This window comes from Amblyomma americanum, chromosome 7, assembly GCF_052857255.1.
Source record: "Amblyomma americanum isolate KBUSLIRL-KWMA chromosome 7, ASM5285725v1, whole genome shotgun sequence".
Taxonomy (NCBI): Eukaryota; Metazoa; Arthropoda; class Arachnida; order Ixodida; family Ixodidae; genus Amblyomma; species Amblyomma americanum.
This window is the reverse complement of record NC_135503.1, coordinates 142,373,932-142,394,935: the sequence shown is the minus strand read 5'-3', so window position 1 is coordinate 142,394,935 and position 21,004 is coordinate 142,373,932. Positions and strand designations below refer to the sequence as shown.

General features: G+C 45.7%; 1 protein-coding gene across 4 annotated transcripts in view; it reads left to right on the top strand.

Annotated features, from left to right (window-relative positions):
• The window catches only part of Lkb1 (Lkb1/serine/threonine kinase 11), a 46,219-nt gene that overhangs the window by 12,717 nt on the left and 12,498 nt on the right, over window positions 1–21,004 (top strand). For all 4 annotated transcript variants that reach the window (XM_077629471.1, XM_077629469.1, XM_077629470.1 and 1 more), the window contains exons 4-6: window positions 5,097–5,270; window positions 6,603–6,735; window positions 8,724–8,860. In XM_077629471.1, the coding sequence (XP_077485597.1) occupies window positions 5,097–5,270; window positions 6,603–6,735; window positions 8,724–8,860 (444 nt within the window). The remainder of the gene's footprint in view (window positions 1–5,096; window positions 5,271–6,602; window positions 6,736–8,723; window positions 8,861–21,004) is intronic.

The window sequence follows — 21,004 nt, the reverse complement described above, 5'->3', positions numbered from 1 at the left end:
CGGAAGGTCGGGAGCGATGTTACGACGAAAGACGTCGATGGAAATCGGATCGGGCGCTGTCGCACAACAGGCTAAGGCAGTAACTGGGGAGCAGGCACGGGTATCGGAGAACTCGGAAGCAAGAGCAGGGTCCAGTTCTTCAATAGAGCCGAGGCATTCGCCGCGAAGAACAAACGACGGGTAAGAAAATGGGTTGGTGACATAGATGGCGCAGTGGCCATCGGAAATCGAGACAACGGCGAATGGAATGAGGAGGCGCTGATGGCGAGTGGGTGCTGCGGTAGGTGTGAAAAGAACAGGGCCGCTGAGGAAAGAGTCAGGGCGGAGCGGAACGAGGGCTGAAGAGGAGGGAGGTATGTCGGTGTCGGCAGCTACAAGAAGCTTAGCGGAGCGCACAGGTAGGTCACACAACGAAACATCACACAGGGGAGAAAGCTCAAGTTCCGCACGGGCGCAATCAATCACTGCACGGTGGGTCGAGAGGAAATCGCAGCCGAGGATGACATCGTGAGAGCAGGCGGTCAGCACAACAAACTCGATGGTATAGGCGACGTCGTTGATAGTAACGCGGACCGTGCAGGCTGCGATGGGGTGGATGCGCTGAGAGGTGGCCGTACGTAGTGAAAAGTCAGACAGCGGCGTTGTCACCTTACGAAGTTTGCGGCGATGAGCATCACTAATTACTGACACTGCAGCACCCGTGTCGACGAGCGCGAGAACGGGGACGCCTTCAACAGACACCTCAATCACGTTAGCAGGAGAACACGGAGGACTTAAAAAGTTGGCAAAACACGCAGTTCTTGCCTCCTGAACTGCGGCAGTCAGTTTTCCTCTGGGAGAGGGTCCGGGCGACGGAGCATCGGAGAAATGGAACGTCGACGATCGTCGACGTCTTGGTCATCGGTGCCACTAAAAGGAGAAGGGTCACGCTGGCGCTGCACCCCATGACAGAGTACGGTGGCAGGGAGGGGCTGCGATGGTTCACTCGGACTGTCCGGCATGGTGGCGGAGACGAGGAGCGTTCCACTTCGAAGTTCCAGGATGAGGACCGGGACGGGAACCGAGGCACCTCCACCAAGTGTCAAGGCGTTTATTTGAAGCACAGGTCGGTTGGTCTTGGTTGTCCGGCGACACAACGGGCACACTCACAGGCGTCATTCGAAAAACCCAGCTGCACTTCGTCCGCTTCTTCGCTGCGCTGCGCCTGTCGGTCCCATTACAATACAAGCATCTTTGCAAGTTTCGTTCAAATTTTATCTGAAAACCTTGGTCATATTATTAAGAAGTGGTGGCCTTCTGGTAGAGCATCCGCCTCGCATTCGGGAGGTGCTGGGTTCGATCCCCAGTGCCGCCGGGTACCCACCGGTTTTTAATGGGTACAAGATTTCCCCCGGCCTGGTGCTCGGCTCTTCTGGGTGAGATGCTTGGGAAAAGGGTCTTGACCACAACCGCAGCCGTGGCCTAGTTCGTTGAGCGCTCGTCTCGGCTGCGGGAGGTGGTTGGTTTGGAACCCACCGCCGGACACCCACCGGTAAAAATGGGTACAAGCGGCCCCCGGCCTGGCGCCCGGCTTTCATTAGGGGTGTTCGCTTGGGAGCAGCTCCGTAAACCCCGCTGCGCCCCTCGCGTGCGAAGCCCCAGTGTCGGACAACCTCGGTGTCTGCTAAAGGTGGTGTCACGGCCAACGTGGCTCGAACCTTCATCACCTGCAGCATTTTGGTCGTTGTTACATGTAGTTCAATAGCTCGTAAAAAATTTACGAGAACTTTTGTAGGTTGTCTGTGTAGTGCATCCAAATTTCGGGCAGTATTTACTGCCATGTGCTGTGTAAGTTTCCTTGATGTGCACCGGAAAAATCTAGGGGCCACAACTGAAAGGAGCAAATTGCAGAAATCAGAAAGAGATTTGTTTCATTATCTATATTTCTGGTAATATGGTTTAGTGGACTTGAACTGATTTTCAGTTAAATTGAAAAACTTGAATTCACTGTACTTTTATCATCTTTTTTTTTTAAACCTAATAATCCAACCTTGAGTTACAACAAAGCTATGATGCCAACACATTTTAGCCTACAGTAGGTCTCCTATGTTGCTATCGTGATGAGAAATTTTTTAAATGTAAGGTGTTTGTTCATTGTGTAGCTTGAGAGGATGTGCCAGTGTAGTGTACGACTGCTTCAGAACTGTGCTTGTTCCAGTCTTTGTGACGATCCTTTCCTGCTGAACTGGAAGCTCAGTGGGGCAGTGGTAGACCATGCTGTAAGCAGACTCTGGCGGTGACGTTTCTGTCACTGCGTGAAAAGTTATTCTCCATGCCTACCTCTGAATGGCTTGACATTTGTCTCACTTGTCTAGTCGCGGAGATGATGTGTTCCCCATAGCATTATACTCCACATCCATTCAATGGTCATATAGTTTTCTCTGTAATTTCTGATAAACTGATGCTGCCTCAATCGCGGTAGACTACCCTGAGTTATGGCTTCTTTGATTTAGGGAGGGTTTACAGCTGACAAAATACACGACTTTATTTTTAAAGTTCCTGTCTCACCCCCTCATTGGGTTCCATGGTGGGCGGCTGGCACTGCAGCCAAATAAAGTAATCTGTTTTATGGCTCCCCCTTTTTCACAATATAACTGCCCTCACGAAAGAGAGTAGCACACTTCCTGAATAGTAGAAGTGGGATCATACCTCAGCAAAATCACGAGTACTCACTCAGGCTAAGTTTGGTCAACTTACGGGCTCGCTCAAACTCACACTCACAGAGGCCCAGGCTCATTCGCTCATGAACTTCAACTCATTTAGGCTGACAACTCACACGGGCTCATCCAGACTCACCAGCCCTCTAGACTCAACCACCCATATTGACTCATATCTCACTCAGACTCACAACTCATCTAGGCTCATTCAGTTCGACTCATGACTCACCTGCGCTCATTCATTCAGGCTCATTTGCAAATTTCAAATCATGACACCCAGGTTCACCTTCACTCAGGACCCTTATAAGCTCACACATTGGACAACTGAATCATTTTTATGCCCAGCGGCTCAAATTACGCGCCTGAAATGCCAAAAAAAGGTGTTAAAAGCACGGTGATGTGATGAGCTCTTAACTGCAGCTAGCCTCCATCCAGGCCTGGCTCAGAGGCCTAGAGGCTTATAGCTGCTGCTCGTGGGCAATAAAGATCAAAGGCCCCATGGTGTCCTGCAGCGAATTAAAAAACAACAAAGGAAGAACTAGCGTGACCGCGATACAGCAAACCACAGCTAATATCCAACGCGACCAGGCGCGGCGACTAATCAACTTTTCTCGTCTTTTAGTACTGTACTAGAGTGCAGCAGCCACAAAAATTACGTACCACGAAACAATGAAATTGCTCTACATCATCATCTTGACCAAAAGCGTATTCATTATTACGAGTGCACAGAAAACGCTCGTTTATGAACGTTGCAAACTCTTGCATAATCATGTCATGGATTCATTTGGGATAATGGGATTGTTCAACCTCACATCATGGGCTTATTTGATTTGATAGGCCCACTCTCTTCGAGACTGAAAATGACTCTGATCAGGATCTGAATGTGAGCCCACTCTCACCATGACTCAGATTATGATCTGAATCTGAGCCCATACTCACGACTCTCATCTTGATTTGAATGTGAGCTCGGACTCAAGACTTAGATCGTGAACTGAGCATGAGTCCAGACTCACTCAAGACTCAGATCATGATCTGAATGTGAGTCCGAACTCACTCGATCATGATCTGAAATGAGCCCGAGTGAGTCGACTCTTGAGTGAGTTAGTCGACCTATGAGTGGGATACTTGAAAATGTCTGATCAGTGGTCACATATGCCAAACGCTCGATGGTGCTTCAAATGCCAGAGATACGGCCATGGCTCACAGAGTTTCTGTGGCTGCCAAACTTGCACAACATGCACCTCAAAGGAACACGCTTCTCACAGCTGTGAAGGAGCACCGTGCTGCAGAAACTGTAAAGTTGAGCACAATGCTTACTTCTGCTCACGTCTGTCATGGAAGAATGAGAAAGAGTTTGTAACACTAAAGAAAAACGAAAACGCCACATTTAAGGAAGCACGCAGATGATTCCACCTTAGCAAGAACACACTCTTCATCACTGCAAAAACAAATTTCGGCGATGTGGTGCGCGAGGTAGTGTGCCACACCGACTTCAGAACCTGCCCAGGCCACACGCAGTCAGCCTGTGGCAGGGCCTTTCAGGCCCCTGGTGGGACTGGCTCACTCTATTCTGCTGCTTCCAAGGCATGCTACGTGGCCCCCTGGGTCGGCAGGCCTCAAGTCCTATCCCCAAAATGAGAGATTACTCACAAACATACACAAACATTCTGCACAATCCTCCAGCGCCTATTCAGAGGCGCTGCACTCTTTGGGAGGGCTCAAGAAAAGGCAAGCCCCAAATCATAGGGGACAAAAAAATGTAACCTTGCTTTCCTTATTTCGCACTTAGGCTGATATGGAGTTCCTACTACAATGGAGTTGTGGGGGAATTTTAAATAACAATAGTGATATAAAAGAACTGTTAGCTTCACCCTTTCCTGTTGTGTTAGCCATACAGGAGAGAAATTTAGGTGTCCAGCATATGAATGTGTTTAAGAAATAGTTTTCCGCCATGACCAAAAACAGGCAAGCAGGCGCTTGAGAGGAGTTGCTGTTATAGTTAAGGTGTTGCAGCATGTTCTGTCTATATTGAACCAAATCTAACGTAACATTTCATAACATAGAAGTGCTTTTAAAACAGCTAGGGGTTTTTAATTACCACTCTTCTTATTGCAGAAGTGATCACACTGACACCAGTGGCCATATTTTAGAAGATTTATTTTGTGCAGTATTACAGGCAAGCACATGTACTGCTCTCCAATCACTGGGAAAACGAACTGCTTAGATCTATCGTTTAGTTCACCATCTGTTTTTACCGATTTGAAGTAGAATGTTCTGTACAACCCACATGGAAGTGATCACCCGCTTGTCATAGTCAGCTTATCTTTAATCATCCCAAGAAAACCAGGTGTTTGAGGTTACACTTTCTCAGTCTTTCGGTGTTGTGCTGTGACTGTGCAGGGAGATCCAGCTGCTGCGCCAGCTGAGCCACCGCAATGTGATCCAGCTGGTGGAGGTGCTGCACAGTGAGCAGAAGCAGAAGATGTACATGGTGATGGAGTACTGTGTGGCTGTGCTCCAGGAGCTGCTTGACAGTGCCCACGACCACCGGCTGCCCCTGTGGCAGGCACACGGGTGGGCCACTCTGCTTCATGGCCGCATCGGGAATTGTGCAGAGACACCACTTCTACCAGTGGCATCTAACGGGCTCTCTGATACGGGATGTCTTGGCTGCCTGCACATCTCTTGCAAACTGAGGCATATAGCGGGTGTTTCACCTAAGATGTTCTGCAGTTTTTAAAAATAGGCTTTTTGAGTTATAAGAGTCTTTTTTCAGCATAGCATTGTCAGCGGTGTAGTGCATCAGAATACATTTAAGACATGCTAATAGCAGGCTGGTTAACGAATGTTGAGTAGTTAACTTTTTAACTATTACTGTTAGTCTTCATATTTATTGAGAAGTGTGTAAGCCCACCGAAAGTAATACCCATATTAGTTATTAAAATTTCAAACACACAATTACCCTCAGCACTGTGGCCCAACCAATTTTGGCTATTTCAATGAGTTACATGCACTGGAAGAGTTGCTTTACCTGCAAGCTTTTTGAAAGTGCATTTATTTTGGAGCGATATAGGCAAAATTCCTTGGGCCACAGCGCCTAGGGTAACTGCGTTTTTGAAATTCCATAAACTTATATGAATATCACTAATGGTTAGCTACACGCCTGCCAATAAATGGCTGACCAGTAATGGCTGAAAAGTTAAATACTCAATATTAGTTAACCAGCCTAATAGTTAGAATGTCTTAACGGCATTCTGATGCACTACACTGCTGACAATGCTACGCTAAAAAAAGTGCTTTTCTAACTGAAATTCTAGTTTTAAAATATACGTATGTGTGAGTGGTGCTCCATTGTCAGATGCTCAGCAGCTAGCTGTCTGTGCTGTGTTGCAAACCAACTCAGATCTTTTAAAGAAATTCTGTCTTTGAAAAAGCTCAGCTGCAGGCAATTATTTCATTTTCTGGGCGGAGCAAGCTGCAGTTTTCTTGAAAAACGAAAAGTATGGTGTTGGGCCTGGATAATATCGGAACACCTTGCACACCATTTAGTTGCAATCATTCATTGCATCCATGGGCCATGGTTGGAGCTGGGCATTTCCCAAACATGTTTTCAGAAAAACGGGGAAAAAATTTGTGCTGTCAGGTCTTTAACTAAGAGAAACACACTGTACAAAGTGTTTGCTTTTAGTTCCCACTATTCGTTACCTGCATGGGTTTAGTTTTGCTCTCATGAAGGCATCCGCATAATTGTACATGTTTGAATTTCTATTTCCTGAGAAGTTAGCTCATAGCTGTAATTTCATTGCCTGGGAACTTGGCTCAAGAAAATTCATTGTTACATGGTAGCACTGGGGCCAGCTTAGGAGTCACGTTAATTGTGATGTTGAGCGCGCCCCATGTGTGCAGCTACTTCTGCCAGCTGCTGGACGGTTTGGAGTACCTGCACAGCCAGGGTATCGTCCACAAAGATATCAAGCCTGGCAACCTGCTGCTCACAAACTGCGAGACACTTAAGATCTCAGACTTGGGTGTAGCCGAGGTGAGCAGTTGTGTCTTGCCTTTTTTTTTTCCTCTGAAAGCATTTGCTGTTAGTTGCTGTTCCCAGAAACTCTGATGGGGGCAAAGTGTTGTATGGCAAAGTCATTCTTAAAGTAGCCAAGTACAACTCCTGGGCACTTGCACTTTCATATTTGTATATTGGCAGGTTGGCAGGTGTGTCCACTTACTATGTGCCTGTATTCTCGAAACTGTTGCAACATCCGTTGATAATGCAGCACAACGCATAAATTGTGGCAGCTACAAGCCACACCATGTCGATTTGGTGTTCGTTGACTGTGCTCTAGCGGCGTAGTCAGAAATATCTTTCGAGGGGTGTTATACGCCGCTGGTATAAAATAAAAAGAAAGAGCCTGCACCCAAACAATATCTCAGTCATTTTTCTTCTTTAATAAAGCCGAAGGGTTAGTTTCATTCACTCTAATATCTACATGAAAATACAAGTGCACACAGGACCCTGAGGACTTGATTCGTACAGAACATTCATTTTCTCACAAAAAAACACTCGCTTGAAAAATCGTGGCTATTTACAGTATTTTCACGTGATATACAACAACACGAACAAATGGCATTTTTCAAAACTTCTACCTCTTGCATGTGAACCTGCACCCGGCCACAGAGGCGCTTTAAAAAAAGAAAGCACGTTTTATTTTCACGATAGTTTATTGATCATTTGAGGATAATGCAAAGGATGAAAAAGTAGGCTGATGTGAAAATGTGTGTTTAATTGGGTGAACTGTGCCTAGAATTAAAAGGTAAGGAGTTTCATACATCGTGTGATGGCGAAGAAGAGTGACTCTCTTCTGCAGTGACTTCCGCTTTTTATTATAGAGCCGCGACAGCGTACATCAGTCTTTTCGATAATAAAATTTCCAACGCTCTTCTCATTTTTGTTTGTACATTTTATTATATCACAGTGTGTAAAATGAATGTGCAAAAAAAGGCCGAATGGAGGCGGGGAGAGGAGGGATATAGCGCTGAGAAAATTTGGGGGGGGGGGGGCGGTCTGACACGGAAACACCCCCGTGGCTATGCCCCTGCTGTGCTCAGCATTTGTAGTGGTGCTAAGTTTGTTCTGAGGCTGCAGGTTTATGTGGCAAAACATAGTTTTAGGTGTAACCAAATCCCGGGTCCACAGGAGTTCGTGCTGAGACTCCATGCCATCACATCACCTTTGTCACGTCGTCTTCGTTCTTGCTAAGCGAGTGTTTGTTATACGTGGGGTGGTTATATGGTGAGCTCAGCTGGTGTAATGAATATGCTGTGTGCAAACAGTATGTCATGAACTCGTGACCCTGGGTTAATGTTATTGCATCAGGAGTGAGATGGTGGCCACTGTTTTCTTTCTACTTAACCATGTCTCGTTGTAGCATTTGTATTAGTGCAGAATGCGCTGGCAATACCGGAGCAGTTAACGAGATCTGCGGAATGCGTAATGACAGCCACCTGTTGCACTAAAGCACATAATAATGGATCTGCATAGTGGCTGGTCCTTATGAAATCCGAGGGGGTGGGCAACTTATGGAGGCAGTCATCCCGTTTGCAGAGTGCACTTCTTCAGCTTTCTTCCTCGGAAGAAAAAAATGATGAAGCGCCACACTGGCTTTCCTATCAACTGTGTCGCTTGTTGGCTCCATCTCCCGTCAAATCCACCACTCTTCAATGACCATACTTGTTGGTTTCACTTTCACCAGCATTTTTTCTTGTTTCCCAGTCACTAGTTGATGTCACTAGTCTATTTGGTTTAGGAGCGCATACATGCGCCCTCCCTAATCATTGAGTTGTAGTACTAGGGTATGCTTTGGCATTATTCGGTTTGTGGCACAGGGCTGTGGCGAGGCATGCATTGACCAGGCTACTTATGCATCGTGTATCAGATCGGCCTACTGTATAATTTTCTTTGGATGGTAATACTGAAGGTGATTATCTGTGGTCCTTAGCACAGTGTATCTTCATATTGTGTTCATGCAGGCACTAGATCGTTTTGCCGTAGACGACACCTGCCACACGAGCCAGGGTTCTCCAGCCTTCCAGCCTCCGGAAATAGCCAACGGCCTGGAGTCGTTCTCTGGCTTCATGGTGGATGTCTGGTCATCGGGCGTCACCCTGTACGTGCGTGACTCTGCACCCTTTGTGGATTCCCCACTGCTCATGCACATGGGTCTAGTTCTGAAAGAAGACAAGGGTTAATTGGAAAGAGGGGCTCCTTATTACATACGTGAAGTCACCAAAAGCAAGGAGCATAGGAGATGTTTTTTTTTATTTGTGGTGTTCGACAATGGAAGATTAATAGGACAATTATTTAACGATAATTGATTAGAAAGCAGAAGGAAAAAAACCACATGCCGCCAGCGGGATCCGAGCCCGCAACCTCCGAATTTTGCGTCCAGTGCTCTACCAACTGAGCTGTGGCGACGGCTGTCCAATCTTCTGCTTTCAGGAGCATTTATGTGCAGTGTAAGCGAACCTTGAGAGTGTTCACCATCGCCACCCTCGTCCATAGTGGCGAACATGTTGGTGTTGCAGTTGCTAGGCACGGTCTTAAAGGGACACTAAAGAGAAAATCAGCAGAAACAAGAAGCTACACTGGACCGGCAGCTTAGATTTGGGAACATCTTTGGCTTACCTTGTGCATGAAAATGTGGGTGTTGTGCTAAGAAATATTGAAAAGTGAGTCCCCAATTTCGTCCCCAATTTACAGTGCCACAAGACACCCCTGCTGTAGTGTGATTTTAATGACATGTTCCCTCTTGTGAGTAAGACAGGATGGTGAATATCCTGAACAATTAGAGAAAACAAATGAGAATAAAACTAATTTTCTCATCAATCAAGCAAGACATTTCACTCAGAAAAAACACAGACGTCACTAAAAATCACATATAAAGCGTGACCCACAGGGGTCGGGGTACTGAGTGCCCAGACCTCCATGTGTCGCATTTACATGATGACGAGTAACTTTGAAGAACGAAAACTAAAGAACTACCAAGTGCAGCTGAAAGAAATTTTGCATACTTAACGAAGTATTACGATCCAAAAATGTGCCAAATTTGCTTCGGTTTCCTGAATTAGGCCAGAAACTAATGAGCCTCTAATACAGTTAAAACTCGATTTAACGAAGTTGAGGGGAGCCGTGAATTATTTCGTTAAATCGAGAACTTTGTTAAATTGAATGAGGCATTTCTTGGGCACATAATTCAGTACATTCGATTACAGTAAAACCTCATTAAAACGTACCCGCTTAAACAGTACTTTCGTTTTAAAAGTAGTAAAGTCAAGTCCCCGACTGAGCACCCATTGAACATAATGCATTTTGCATCCGCATAAACCGTACCAGCTTATCGCGGTCGTATCGGTTAGCACGTACCATTTTCACTTTTCGTCGCACTCGCGCGTGACGAATTCACGCCGGTAGCACCGACCCAAAGGACGGTTCGGCTAGCGGCGCAACAATCTTCCCTAAATACCGCCGACGGGACGGCAAGCCACACAGCTAATGACAAATTGGCGCCAAAGTTGGTAATCATACAACTAGCGCAGTCTTTGGGGGTCCGTATGGTCATTGTCATGACCCCCCGCGCTACTTTCGAGTGGGTAGCGCCAACACCACGACCGGCGCCGCTAGCACGTATGAAAAGAAACAACAAAAATTCTTACTCGACAGGAAAGGCCCGAGGGGACTACAAATTTATTTTCCGCCAAAGAAGTTGGTGATCTTGGCCTGCGTGCGCTTTGTGAGCAACGGCCGCACCGATTTCTCGTAGGTCTGAAGTGCGTCCAAGCGCGTCTTCCGTCCCCTCGTGTGCGCCGGCAAAATGTCGCAGCAGATCGAGAGCATCCATCACCTGACCTGGTGTCGGCACGGGAGCTTCGGCACCTGCAGGGTCGTCGGCAGCGTCTTCAGCCGTCACTCCCTCCACGCTTCCTACAAGCCGCAACATATCGGCATCAGTCAAAACTTCCGTTGTGACTGCGTTTGCGTCAGCGTTCACGTAGTCTGAGAAACTTATGCCTGTGGGCACTTCATCCACTGAGCGAAGGTGTTCCCAGGCATCTTCATCCTCGTGCACGGCGCTCGCGCAGTCCGGACCAGCTTCGGCAGTTTCAGGGCCTAGTGTACCGAAACCGGCAGTCCTGAAGCAGTTGACAATTATCGACGGCCTCAATGCTCTCCAAGCCGCCGCCACCATCTCAACCGCCATAAAAATATCTAGTTTCGTCTCGCGCTTCAGCTCCAGGTTGAGGAGAACTCTGTCGACGACTCGACGCTTGTATGCGCACTTCACGCTATTAATTATCCCTTGATCCAAGGGCTGAACCACGGACGTTGCGTTTGGGGGGAAGTAGCGGAGCTCCACGCTGGTCAGCTCGACCTCTGCAACGTAGTGGGCCGTGCAGTTATCCAGCAACAGGCACACTTTCCTTTTCTGGCGACACATGTCGCTGTCAAATTCCTTCAGCCATGTAGCGAAAATGGCACGCGACATCCACGCCTTTGAATTGGCAGCGTACTTCACAGGAAGCTTTTTGGTGCCTTTAAAACAGCGCGGCCTCGCACTCTTTCCGATGACAAGCGGGTCTCGTTTGTCGGTACCGTCCATGTTGACGCACAGCAAAAGAGTCAGCCTTTGTTTGCTGTGTTTTCCGCCGTGGCACGCCTGCCCCTTCAGGGCGAGTGTTTTTTTAGGCAGCATTTGGTAGAATAGACCGCTCTCGTCGGCGTTGTAGACGTCGCTGGGGGCATATTTTCCCAGAATGTCGGGCACGTTTTCAGACTGCCAGTCGCCGACTACAGCCATGCTTACGCTGCTCGCTTCACCGCTAAGCACTTTCCCGACGATGCCGTGTCGTTCTTTGAAGCGCGACAGCCAGCCGGGACTTGCCTTGAACTCGTTGTCGCCCAGCAAGCACGCGAAAGAGCGAGCTTTTTGTTGGAGCAGGTCTCCACTCACGAGAATACTATTCTTCGCCCGCAAATCCATAAACCAGGCAAAGAGGGCCTCTTCCATTTTGCTTTGAGGAGTGGTCTTCAGCGTTTTTTTTGCGCGAGAGATTCCCCGACGAAGTGGCGCGGAGGATGTCATCTTTCCCTTTCAATATTGTGGAGAGAGTACTCGCTGGAATGCCATGTGATGCAGCCACATCACATTTCTTCTGTCCACTTGTCACAGCACGAATTATGTCCGCTTTCTTGTCCAGGGTAAGCCTTTTTCGTTTCTTGCAGGGCTCCATCTGCTAGTCAAAAGGGTTAGCGGCGCGCTTGCTCACACACACCACGTCCGCGTTCACGATAGCAAGGCTAGACTGATGGAGGCCTAACAAGCTGAGCTTGACAAAGACGTGCGTTCAAAGGCACGGGGAAATCCGCACAAGAGCAAACACAGTGCACAACACACAAACACACACACAAAAAAAAAACATGGACGGACGGACGGACGGAACGGAACGGACGGACGGACGGACGGACGGACGGGCGGGCGGGCGGGCGGATACGGCTGAACCCTTTACATCGGGCGGTGGCTCAAGCCACCTAGCCATGTCTTGTGAAATTTTACTCCTGTCTTGCTTTTAGCCACCAATCAGATAACCTTCGCTTGGTTACTTCTAGCCTCTTAAAATCCACTTTCCCTTCACTATCCCTAAACCCCAATGCCTTGGGTAAGTCAGCCCCGCTGCCTTCCACTGTAGGGTGAAGCCCTTTACAGAAAAGTATCAAGTGTTCAGCTGTTTCCTCCTCCTCTCCGCACGCAATGCACAAAGTATCTATCTCCTGGTACCTGACTCTATACGTCTTAGTCCGCAAAACTCCAGTCCTGGCCTCAAACAACAAAGAACTTCCCCTACAATTATCATAGATATTTTCTTTGACAATTTCCTGTGTAAAGGTCCGGTATGTTTCTAGTGCCGATTTCGTCAGCATCCCTGTTTTCCACAAAGCTCTCTCTGTTCCTTTAACCTTTTTCTTAACCGATAATTGCTGATTTGCCCCCTTACTGCTGTCCAGATATTTGCTTGTCAATTTTCTAGTTTGCTTTCTCCATTTCGTGTCAACATTCTTTATATACAGGTATCTGAAAACTTTCCTAGCCCACCGCTTTTCCTCCATCCTTCTCAATCGTTCCTTAAATGCTATCTTACTGCTAGCCTCTCTGCTCTCGAAAGACGCCCATCCCATATCACCCTATACCCCCTGATTTGGTGTATTGCCATGTGCTCCCAAAGCTAACCTCCCTACTCCCCGTTGCCTAATTTCCAGCCTTGCTTGAACATCTGGCCTCATACACAGGACCGCATTCCCGAAGGTCAGGCTAGGGACCATCTCCCCTTTCCAGATCCCTCTTACCACCTCATACCTATTGTAATTCCACAGTGCCCTATTTTTCATGACAGCTGCATTCCCACTAGCTTTATTCATTACATATTTTTCATGCTCTGTCAGATACACAACACTGTTATTTATCCACACCCCAAGATACTTGTACTCATTCACTACTTTTAGCACGAACTCTTGTATTCTATGCTCGCCGCCCTCTTCATTAAATGTCATGACTGCAGATTTTTCCTTACTATACTTGAAGCCTAATCTATCTCCCTCTGTACTGCATATGTCTAACAACTTCTGCAGGTCTTCCTTGTTGTCAGCCATTATCACTATATCGTCCACATATATTAGTCCCGGTAATGTCTGTTTAATCAATTCCCCTTGCTTGAAAAAAGATAGGTTGAAACCTAGTCCGCTCCCCTCTAGCTTGGCCTCCAACCCTTGCAGGTACAACATGAACAACAAAGGGGACAGAGGACATCCTTGTCTAAGCCCCCGCTGTATCTCTACAGGCCCTGATACATTTTTTTTCCCATTTTATGAGCACTCTGTTACCTCTATAGATATCTTTTAAAAGATTAATTACTCCAATTTCCACATCCAATGTGCCCAATATGTCCCACAAATGCTCCTGAGTAACGTTGTCATAGGCTCCCCTAATATCCAGAAATGCTAGCAATAAGGGCCTATGTTCCTTTTCCGCAATTTCTATACACTGTGTCAATGAAAATAGATTGTCCTCCAACCTCCTTTGTTTCTGGAACCCATTCTGTAGTTCCCCTAACACCCCCTCGTTCTCCACCCAAGCCTGCAGTCTATCCTTTATAATTTGCATCACCACCCTGTAAACCACAGATGTCACTGTTATGGGGCGATAGTTACTTACGTCTGCTTTGTCCCCCTTTCCCTTATATATCATGTTCATTCTACTTAATCGCCATTCATCGGGAACTTTCTCATCCACTATCATTTTGTTCACTACCTGTATTAATGTTTGCTTGGATTTTGGTCCTAACTTCTTTATCAACATAATCGGGATACCATCTGGTCCTGTTGATGTGCCACTAGGAACCTTCTTCTCTGCCCTTTCCCACTCTCCTTGCTCAAGTGAAGCTATTGCTGTAACTGGTCTATCCTCCTTCCATAAATTATGTACCACGTGCTTTGCTGAAAATTTTTCCATCATCCTTGTTCCTATGTGTTTTATTGCTTCATCCCCTTCTAGTCGAAAACCCTCATCTGTAACAATAAACCTTTGTTCTAGCCTAGTTTTATTACTCATTGCATTTAGATGTTTCCAGAATTTTTGGGCTGCTTTTCTATCCTTTTTATTTACTTTTGACATCCATTGGGCACCCTTTCTTCTAATTTTCTCATTAATCAAATAGGATGCGTCCCTTCTACACTTTATGAAGGTATCCCATTTTCTGTCTACTTCGGGTTTTGGTTCCCCCCTCTTCTTGGAATATCTGTGTTCCCTGGATGCTTCCTTGCACTTTTCTATTGCCCTCTTGACCTCCTCATCCCACCAACTCTTGGGTTTGCATCTTTTCCCTTTTAGCTTTACTCGCACCTTAGCTAGCTCTAGCTCCAGTAATCGAGTTAATTTGGTATAAGTCCATTCTGTTTCACTATCCTCAAAAATTACTTTCTCGATTTGTTTGGCTGCTACTTCCAATTGCTTTTCTGAGTAAAAGTTTCCCCCTGATTGTTTATCTTGATTCAGTCCTGCAACAGCGCCATCTATGAAATGTGGCACGAAACTTTTTTACTGCTGGCGCCATCTCGTGAGCTCGACTCAAAATTAAAACTCGTTTTGCGCTGCGCAGTTTGAAAAAAGCGACGGGATGAAGATGCTCCGCGCTGTTACCGCTGACTCGCAATCAATAAATTTTGGGGTGCTGTCTACAAAATAGACCAAAAATTAACACTTTTTCACCTTTATTTCTCGAAAAAAAGTTCGTTAAATCGGGACAGATCACGGAATCGGTTTCATTATTTCGGGTTAGTCAAAGCATTGAACCCTATGGGCGTCTGAGGGGGAATTAGGATACCTTCGTTAAATCGAGATTTTCGTTAAATCGGGTTTCGTTAAATCGAGTTTTGACTGTATGCATAATTTTTGTCATGTTTGGTTTTTTTAAGAGCGCCAGTTCTAGATAATTATCCACTTGAGCCGGAAAGCGCTTCATATTTACCGAGAATAAGATTTCATTTTAATGCTGCTGAAGCAGCGCTTTTTTTATTATTCAGTAGTTTCTCTAAAAACTCCACGCAAGCATGCAAATCGAACAGAGGTGGTGTTTTATGCACTCCGTTTTTTGCTCACTTCACTCGTACCAATAATAAGTGCTAAAACATATCATTGACAGGTAAATATGTTTCTCTCTTTAAACAGCTAAATCTTATTTTTGTATCATAAGTGGAACGGCCATAGCGATTGCACAAACATTGTGACAAATGGCCAGTGGCCGCACAAGCATGGGGACCCAGTCTTAAAATTTAAGTGACATCATTTGCAATCTCGGGGCACAAATATCTCAATCTAGTTGAGCTTATTATTGAGCTCAATGTCTCTTTAAATCGAAAGTGGGCCTGTTTGTCTGTTTCAAGGCCCGCAGCACCAACCCTGGAACTGTCACCATTTTATCCCTGATATGCATTTGATTTTGAGATTTTTTTGGCTCTTTGCTGTGTGTTAATGGAAAGAAGTGCGTATTAAGAACAAGTGTAACTTGTAAAACCACTGCGGAGAGTAATGTTGAAGATTTACTGTAAATGGTCATTAATTTAGAGCTCAAGAGAGCGGAAAAAATGGTGAAATTATCGAATGACCACACATTTCTCCCCTCCCGCTCAAAAAAAAAAAAAAATTGTGGAAGCTTGTACGCATCTATCGTAGTAAATTTTTTTGGAGAAAAACTGGGCAGTGGTCACCTGCTCCTGAGAGTAGAACTTTACACCAGTGACTATTTCTCGCATGCACGCTGTCGGGAGTGTAGAAGCAGAACTGCTCCATAATGGTAAGGGCCGGTGTCGCGGTGTGGCCCCCTCACTAGTGGCAGCATTGCATATGAGAAGGCTTTACTGCACAAATGGTTAACGGCTCATGAGCTGTGACAAACGAATAGTTTCGGCCCGCTGGAAGAGTGGATGATCTACATGGACGCAAGTGAAGGAAACAAGCAGTGGCACTGGAGCAGCGGGAGAAAAAAATTATGCAGTCTTTGCTCTGGCACTACCTAAATCGTTACATGAAGCCAAGTTTGGTAGGGGGAGCACTAGAGTCACTGGAAAACTTTCAGAGTACCCCATTCCTTTTCCCCGCACCACCAGATTTGGATTGACTAACCAACCATTGGCAGCTCATTCTACCATTATATTATCTGCTATCAGTGACCGCATTTGTGTTCTAGTGCAAATGAACTTTCAGCGTGTTAAACTTGAAGGTTGCGGCAATCGGCGCATTTACAGGTATCGAAAGGCACATATCCCCGAGATATCTCTTGCATTAGAATCCTATGTTGATGTGTACGAAACCCTATCTGAATCACTCAGTGTAGATGAACTCAGCATGAACGGTATGTGCCATCATGGGTGATGACGAAACGTCACAGCAAAAGCAAGCCATGATTTACAAAAGTGGTGCGGAGAGTCGTTGAAAATGGGCAACAGGTATATGCACGCTTCAAAAGAAATCCATCGCAAGAGAACGAGATTACAAGGTATGAATACTTCAGTTAAAGAGGCCAAATTTGCCTACTTTCAGTCCTTCGACTTGTGTATCCAAGATCACCCTAAAGAATTTTGGCAGTGTATTAAAAGAAATAGAAGGGATGAGTTTTGCATCCTACCACTCGATCATGACAATTATCGTTCACGATCACCTTGAGAAAGCCAAGTGCTTTAACACGTTTTTCAGCTCGTATTTACTGCTGTGGAAAGCAATAGCTCTGCCAATTTTCACCCGGACTTTATCACTTCCAAATCCACTGAGAACCTTGTATTTGATCATTGAGGAATTATTTCGCTTTTAGAACATCTAAAAGAAAGCAGTGCTACCGGACCGGACAGTCTACCCATAGTTCTCCTCTCTTCTTGTGCTCTTTCACCTGCAGAGTCTTTTCTTTAAGTCATTACAGGACGGCTCTTTGTCTGAAGAATGGAAACTTGCAAGTGTTATGCCTATACATAAATCGGGACCTAGAGATATTGTTTCAAATTGCTGACCAGTCTCCTTGATCAGTGTGATATGTAAATTTTTATTAGAGGACATGTTTTAAACTAATATTATTAAACACCTTAATGCATACTCATTATTAAGTAACCCATCAGCATGGTTTTTGCAGCGGTTACTCGTGCGTCACCCAGCTTACTGAATTTATACACAACCTATCAAGCGCATTGGATAAGGGATCTGGTGTCAGTTTTATATTTCTAGACTTTAGGAAAGCCTTTGACGTTGTGTCATATTCATTATTTATGGAAAAATTATCCTGGTACAACATAAATGCAAACATTATTAGATGGATAAAGGAGTATTGAGCATTAGGCCTCGGAGCATTATTATCAGTGGGAAACTGTCGCATGAGGTTGATGTAACCTCATGGGAACCTCAGGGATCCGTCCTGGGCCCATTACTGTTCATAACTTACATTAATGACATTTTTGCGGGTATTTCTTCGTGCTTGCGACTTTTTACAGATGACTGTGTATTGTGCAGAATTATTAACAACCCAAGTGACTGCGAAGCATTACAACAGCAGTTGTGTCATAGCCGAGTGGTGTGAGCATTGGGGAATGCACGTTAATTTACAAAAATCTGTACATGCGTGTTTCACTAAAAGAAAGGAGTTTCACTTATAATGTTAATAGTAGTAAACTCATCCATGGTAAAACAGCACGGAAAAACACGAGGACGGAACAAACACGACGACGTCCCCGTGTTTTTCCGCGCTGTTTTACCATGGATAACAGTAACCAACTTGCCCAGCTCTCCGTACTTGCAAACTCATGTCTGTGTTGGAATTTAAATATCTTTGTGTATATTTAACCAGTGGAATGTCTTGGCACCTTCATGTAGATTTTGTTACTGCCATAGCCTGCCATGTTTTGGGCTTCCTGCAACATAACACGAAACATTTCCCCCTAAAGACTAAAGAACTGCTATATAAGTTAAATGGTAGGATTATTCTTGAGTATGCTTGCACAGTGTGGGAACCAAAACATGTACTTGACATTCAAAAGATGGAAAGAGTTTAGAGTTTGGCCGTTCGTTTTGTTTTTAATAACTATGACACATATTTCACTGTATCGAGTGCAAAAAACACATTGGTTTGGGGCACACTTTATAAGCGCAGGAAAGTTCTGTGCTTAAAATTGTTTCTTAATATTAGGGGTGTGCAAATATTGAAATTTTCGAATAGGGATCGAATACGAATATGAAGAAAAAAATAGCTTCGAATATCGAATCGAATATCTGCTCAGTACAAAAAAAAATTTCAGCAAATGATAAACAACCAAATGTTGTTGCTCTTTATTTTTTTCAAAATAGTGTATGGTCTTTGCAACTAAAATAAACAAATCTAAGACTGTCTCAGTGCCGTATAAATAACGTGATGTACACAGAAATGTATGCTACCTGATTTAGAAAGCATAACAGTATCCAAACTATAATGAGGTCATGCAAAATAAAATCCATAAAATAACAAGACTGGCAACAAAAAATAACATGGTGACTAGTAAAATCTCATTCATTTGGAAGTTCAAGGGACCCGAAGAAATGCCTGGTTCGTCCGAAGGCCTCGGTTTATAAAATTAACCGTGCCTCCCCCCCTCCCCCTGGAAAAAAAAAAACAACCTGCCGAAAATGCGAAGATGCAGTAAGGTCTTATGAGGGGGCTTCATCGCGCTAACACCTGTAAGCCCGTGACGTGCCGCCCGTGACGTGCCGCCCGTTTTAGTGTGCTGGAAGAACAACACAAATGCTAGCAAGGGGCCGGGGAACACACACTGGCGTTGGAGCGGCGAGACGGTTTCTGAAAAGGAAAAAATAAATAACCTGCGACGCGCCTGTCGGCGTCCGAAAGCCGCGCGGAGCTGGGATATGACGACCGGCGAATGCGCGGGCCGACAGTTGCAGTTGGCGCGGGGTAGCGGCGAAGCTCAGAAACCGAAACTATGCGGCCTGGCTGCTTTTTTGACCTAGCAACAGAGGCCTTCCGGTCGTTGTCACGCCTGCCGTTATGCCCACTAAAGAGGTGCGCGGGTTACAATGCACCATGCAATAGGCGAGATTTTTACAGGATCGCTTGCCCTATTGTGACAACCTGACGCGCCCCTTCAGGAGGCTCCCGCGACATTTCGCAAGTAGGCTTTCCCGCGTAGCGTAGTTTACAAAACGGGTTGGCGGAGGTCACGCTTGGAGAGTTATGAAGGCGACAGGGCGCATTCTTCAGATGGCATTAAATATGTGAGGTGTTACGGAAGGATTTAAACAAAAAAGAGCACGATTTCAAGTTGCGACTGTTCGATGTGGGCCGTCGGCCATCTTGTTCGCGGGACGTGTGATATGTGGGAACGCCTACTTGCGGAATTTCTCACGAGCTCAAGCCTAGCGGCGTCGGAATGCGACCGGTCCGCGTGATAAACGGCGGAGAAAGAAGAGACTAGGAACTCTGTATTGTTTTCCTAAAATTTTTTAACTCGATCAGCAGCAGCTAATTTGCCCAGATATAGTGGTTTTGCCGCGGTAGAATTTATGAAAGTCGGCGCAGTACACGATCACTGGCAAGTATTCGGGAATTTTCGAATATCAGTTTGTTGAATACGAATATGAATTGAATGTCAAACATATTCGATTCGTATTCGAAATTTCGAATATTCGCACACCCCTGCTTAATATATTTCATTTAAGAATTGAATTGATCAAACACAACATATATTTAACCCTGATTATGTATGTGTCAATGCAGATAGATCATTCACTTAAAGCTAAGGAATACAGGTGCCGAACTGACCTTTTTAAAATGTCTTTTTCCCAAGAACAATAAATATATAAATACGGCCATCATGGCTCAGTGTTGCCAGAATAGCGAGTGTGATAATTTGCAGAAAATTGCATGCAGCGGCAGCCTTCTGAAGTCTCTGGGCTATCCTCTGAGAGCTGCATACTTGCTCAAGGTGCTGCTCAAATGTGTTACAAAAATCATGGTTTTCTATTTGCTCTGAGTGTTCATTCATGATGTCAGTGAAGCTGGCTCTGCCAACTATGCAGAAGTTTATTTCGGCACTATAGGAGAGAGGGATTGCGATACTCTGAGAATTTTTCCAGTGACTCTGAAAATTGGAGCAGTAGCGCGCAGTGCCTCCTGGTGTTTGTGGGATTCAGGAAGCTTGGTCAGGCCAGAGAAGGGATGAGGAAGTTACTGAAAACCTTATGCAAACTATTTGCATTTTGTACACGTAAAGAGCAACTGCGAGTGTCTCTCAGTAAATGGGAGCGTCTTATCAGAAGGGAGTCTCTGTCGGCCCCACTCACTGCAGGGTTTTATAGGGCCTTCAACGTCTAAAATCCCTGGACGGAGGCCAGGCCGGCCAGGGAAGGCGCGTCCTGAAAACTTCATTTTGGCATTTATCACACACTCTCTCATTAGCGGACATGCCCTGTCGTTAGCTTGAGGGTGAAAAGGATGCCATCTATGTCGCGCAGATGGGGTTGGTCCACAGGTGGTACTCCCAGGGTCTGTATTTGGTCGATAGGTGTGACCGGCACGTGTTCATCACTCACCATGCTTAAGGCCACGCGGGATAGGGAAATTGCTCGCTGGAAACTGCTCCTTTGTCCGCAGACATCGTAGCGACGGATGGGCGATAAGGCACACCCTCTCGCCTCTCCCAGGCTTGGCAGGCCAAAGAGATACTAGAAACGATT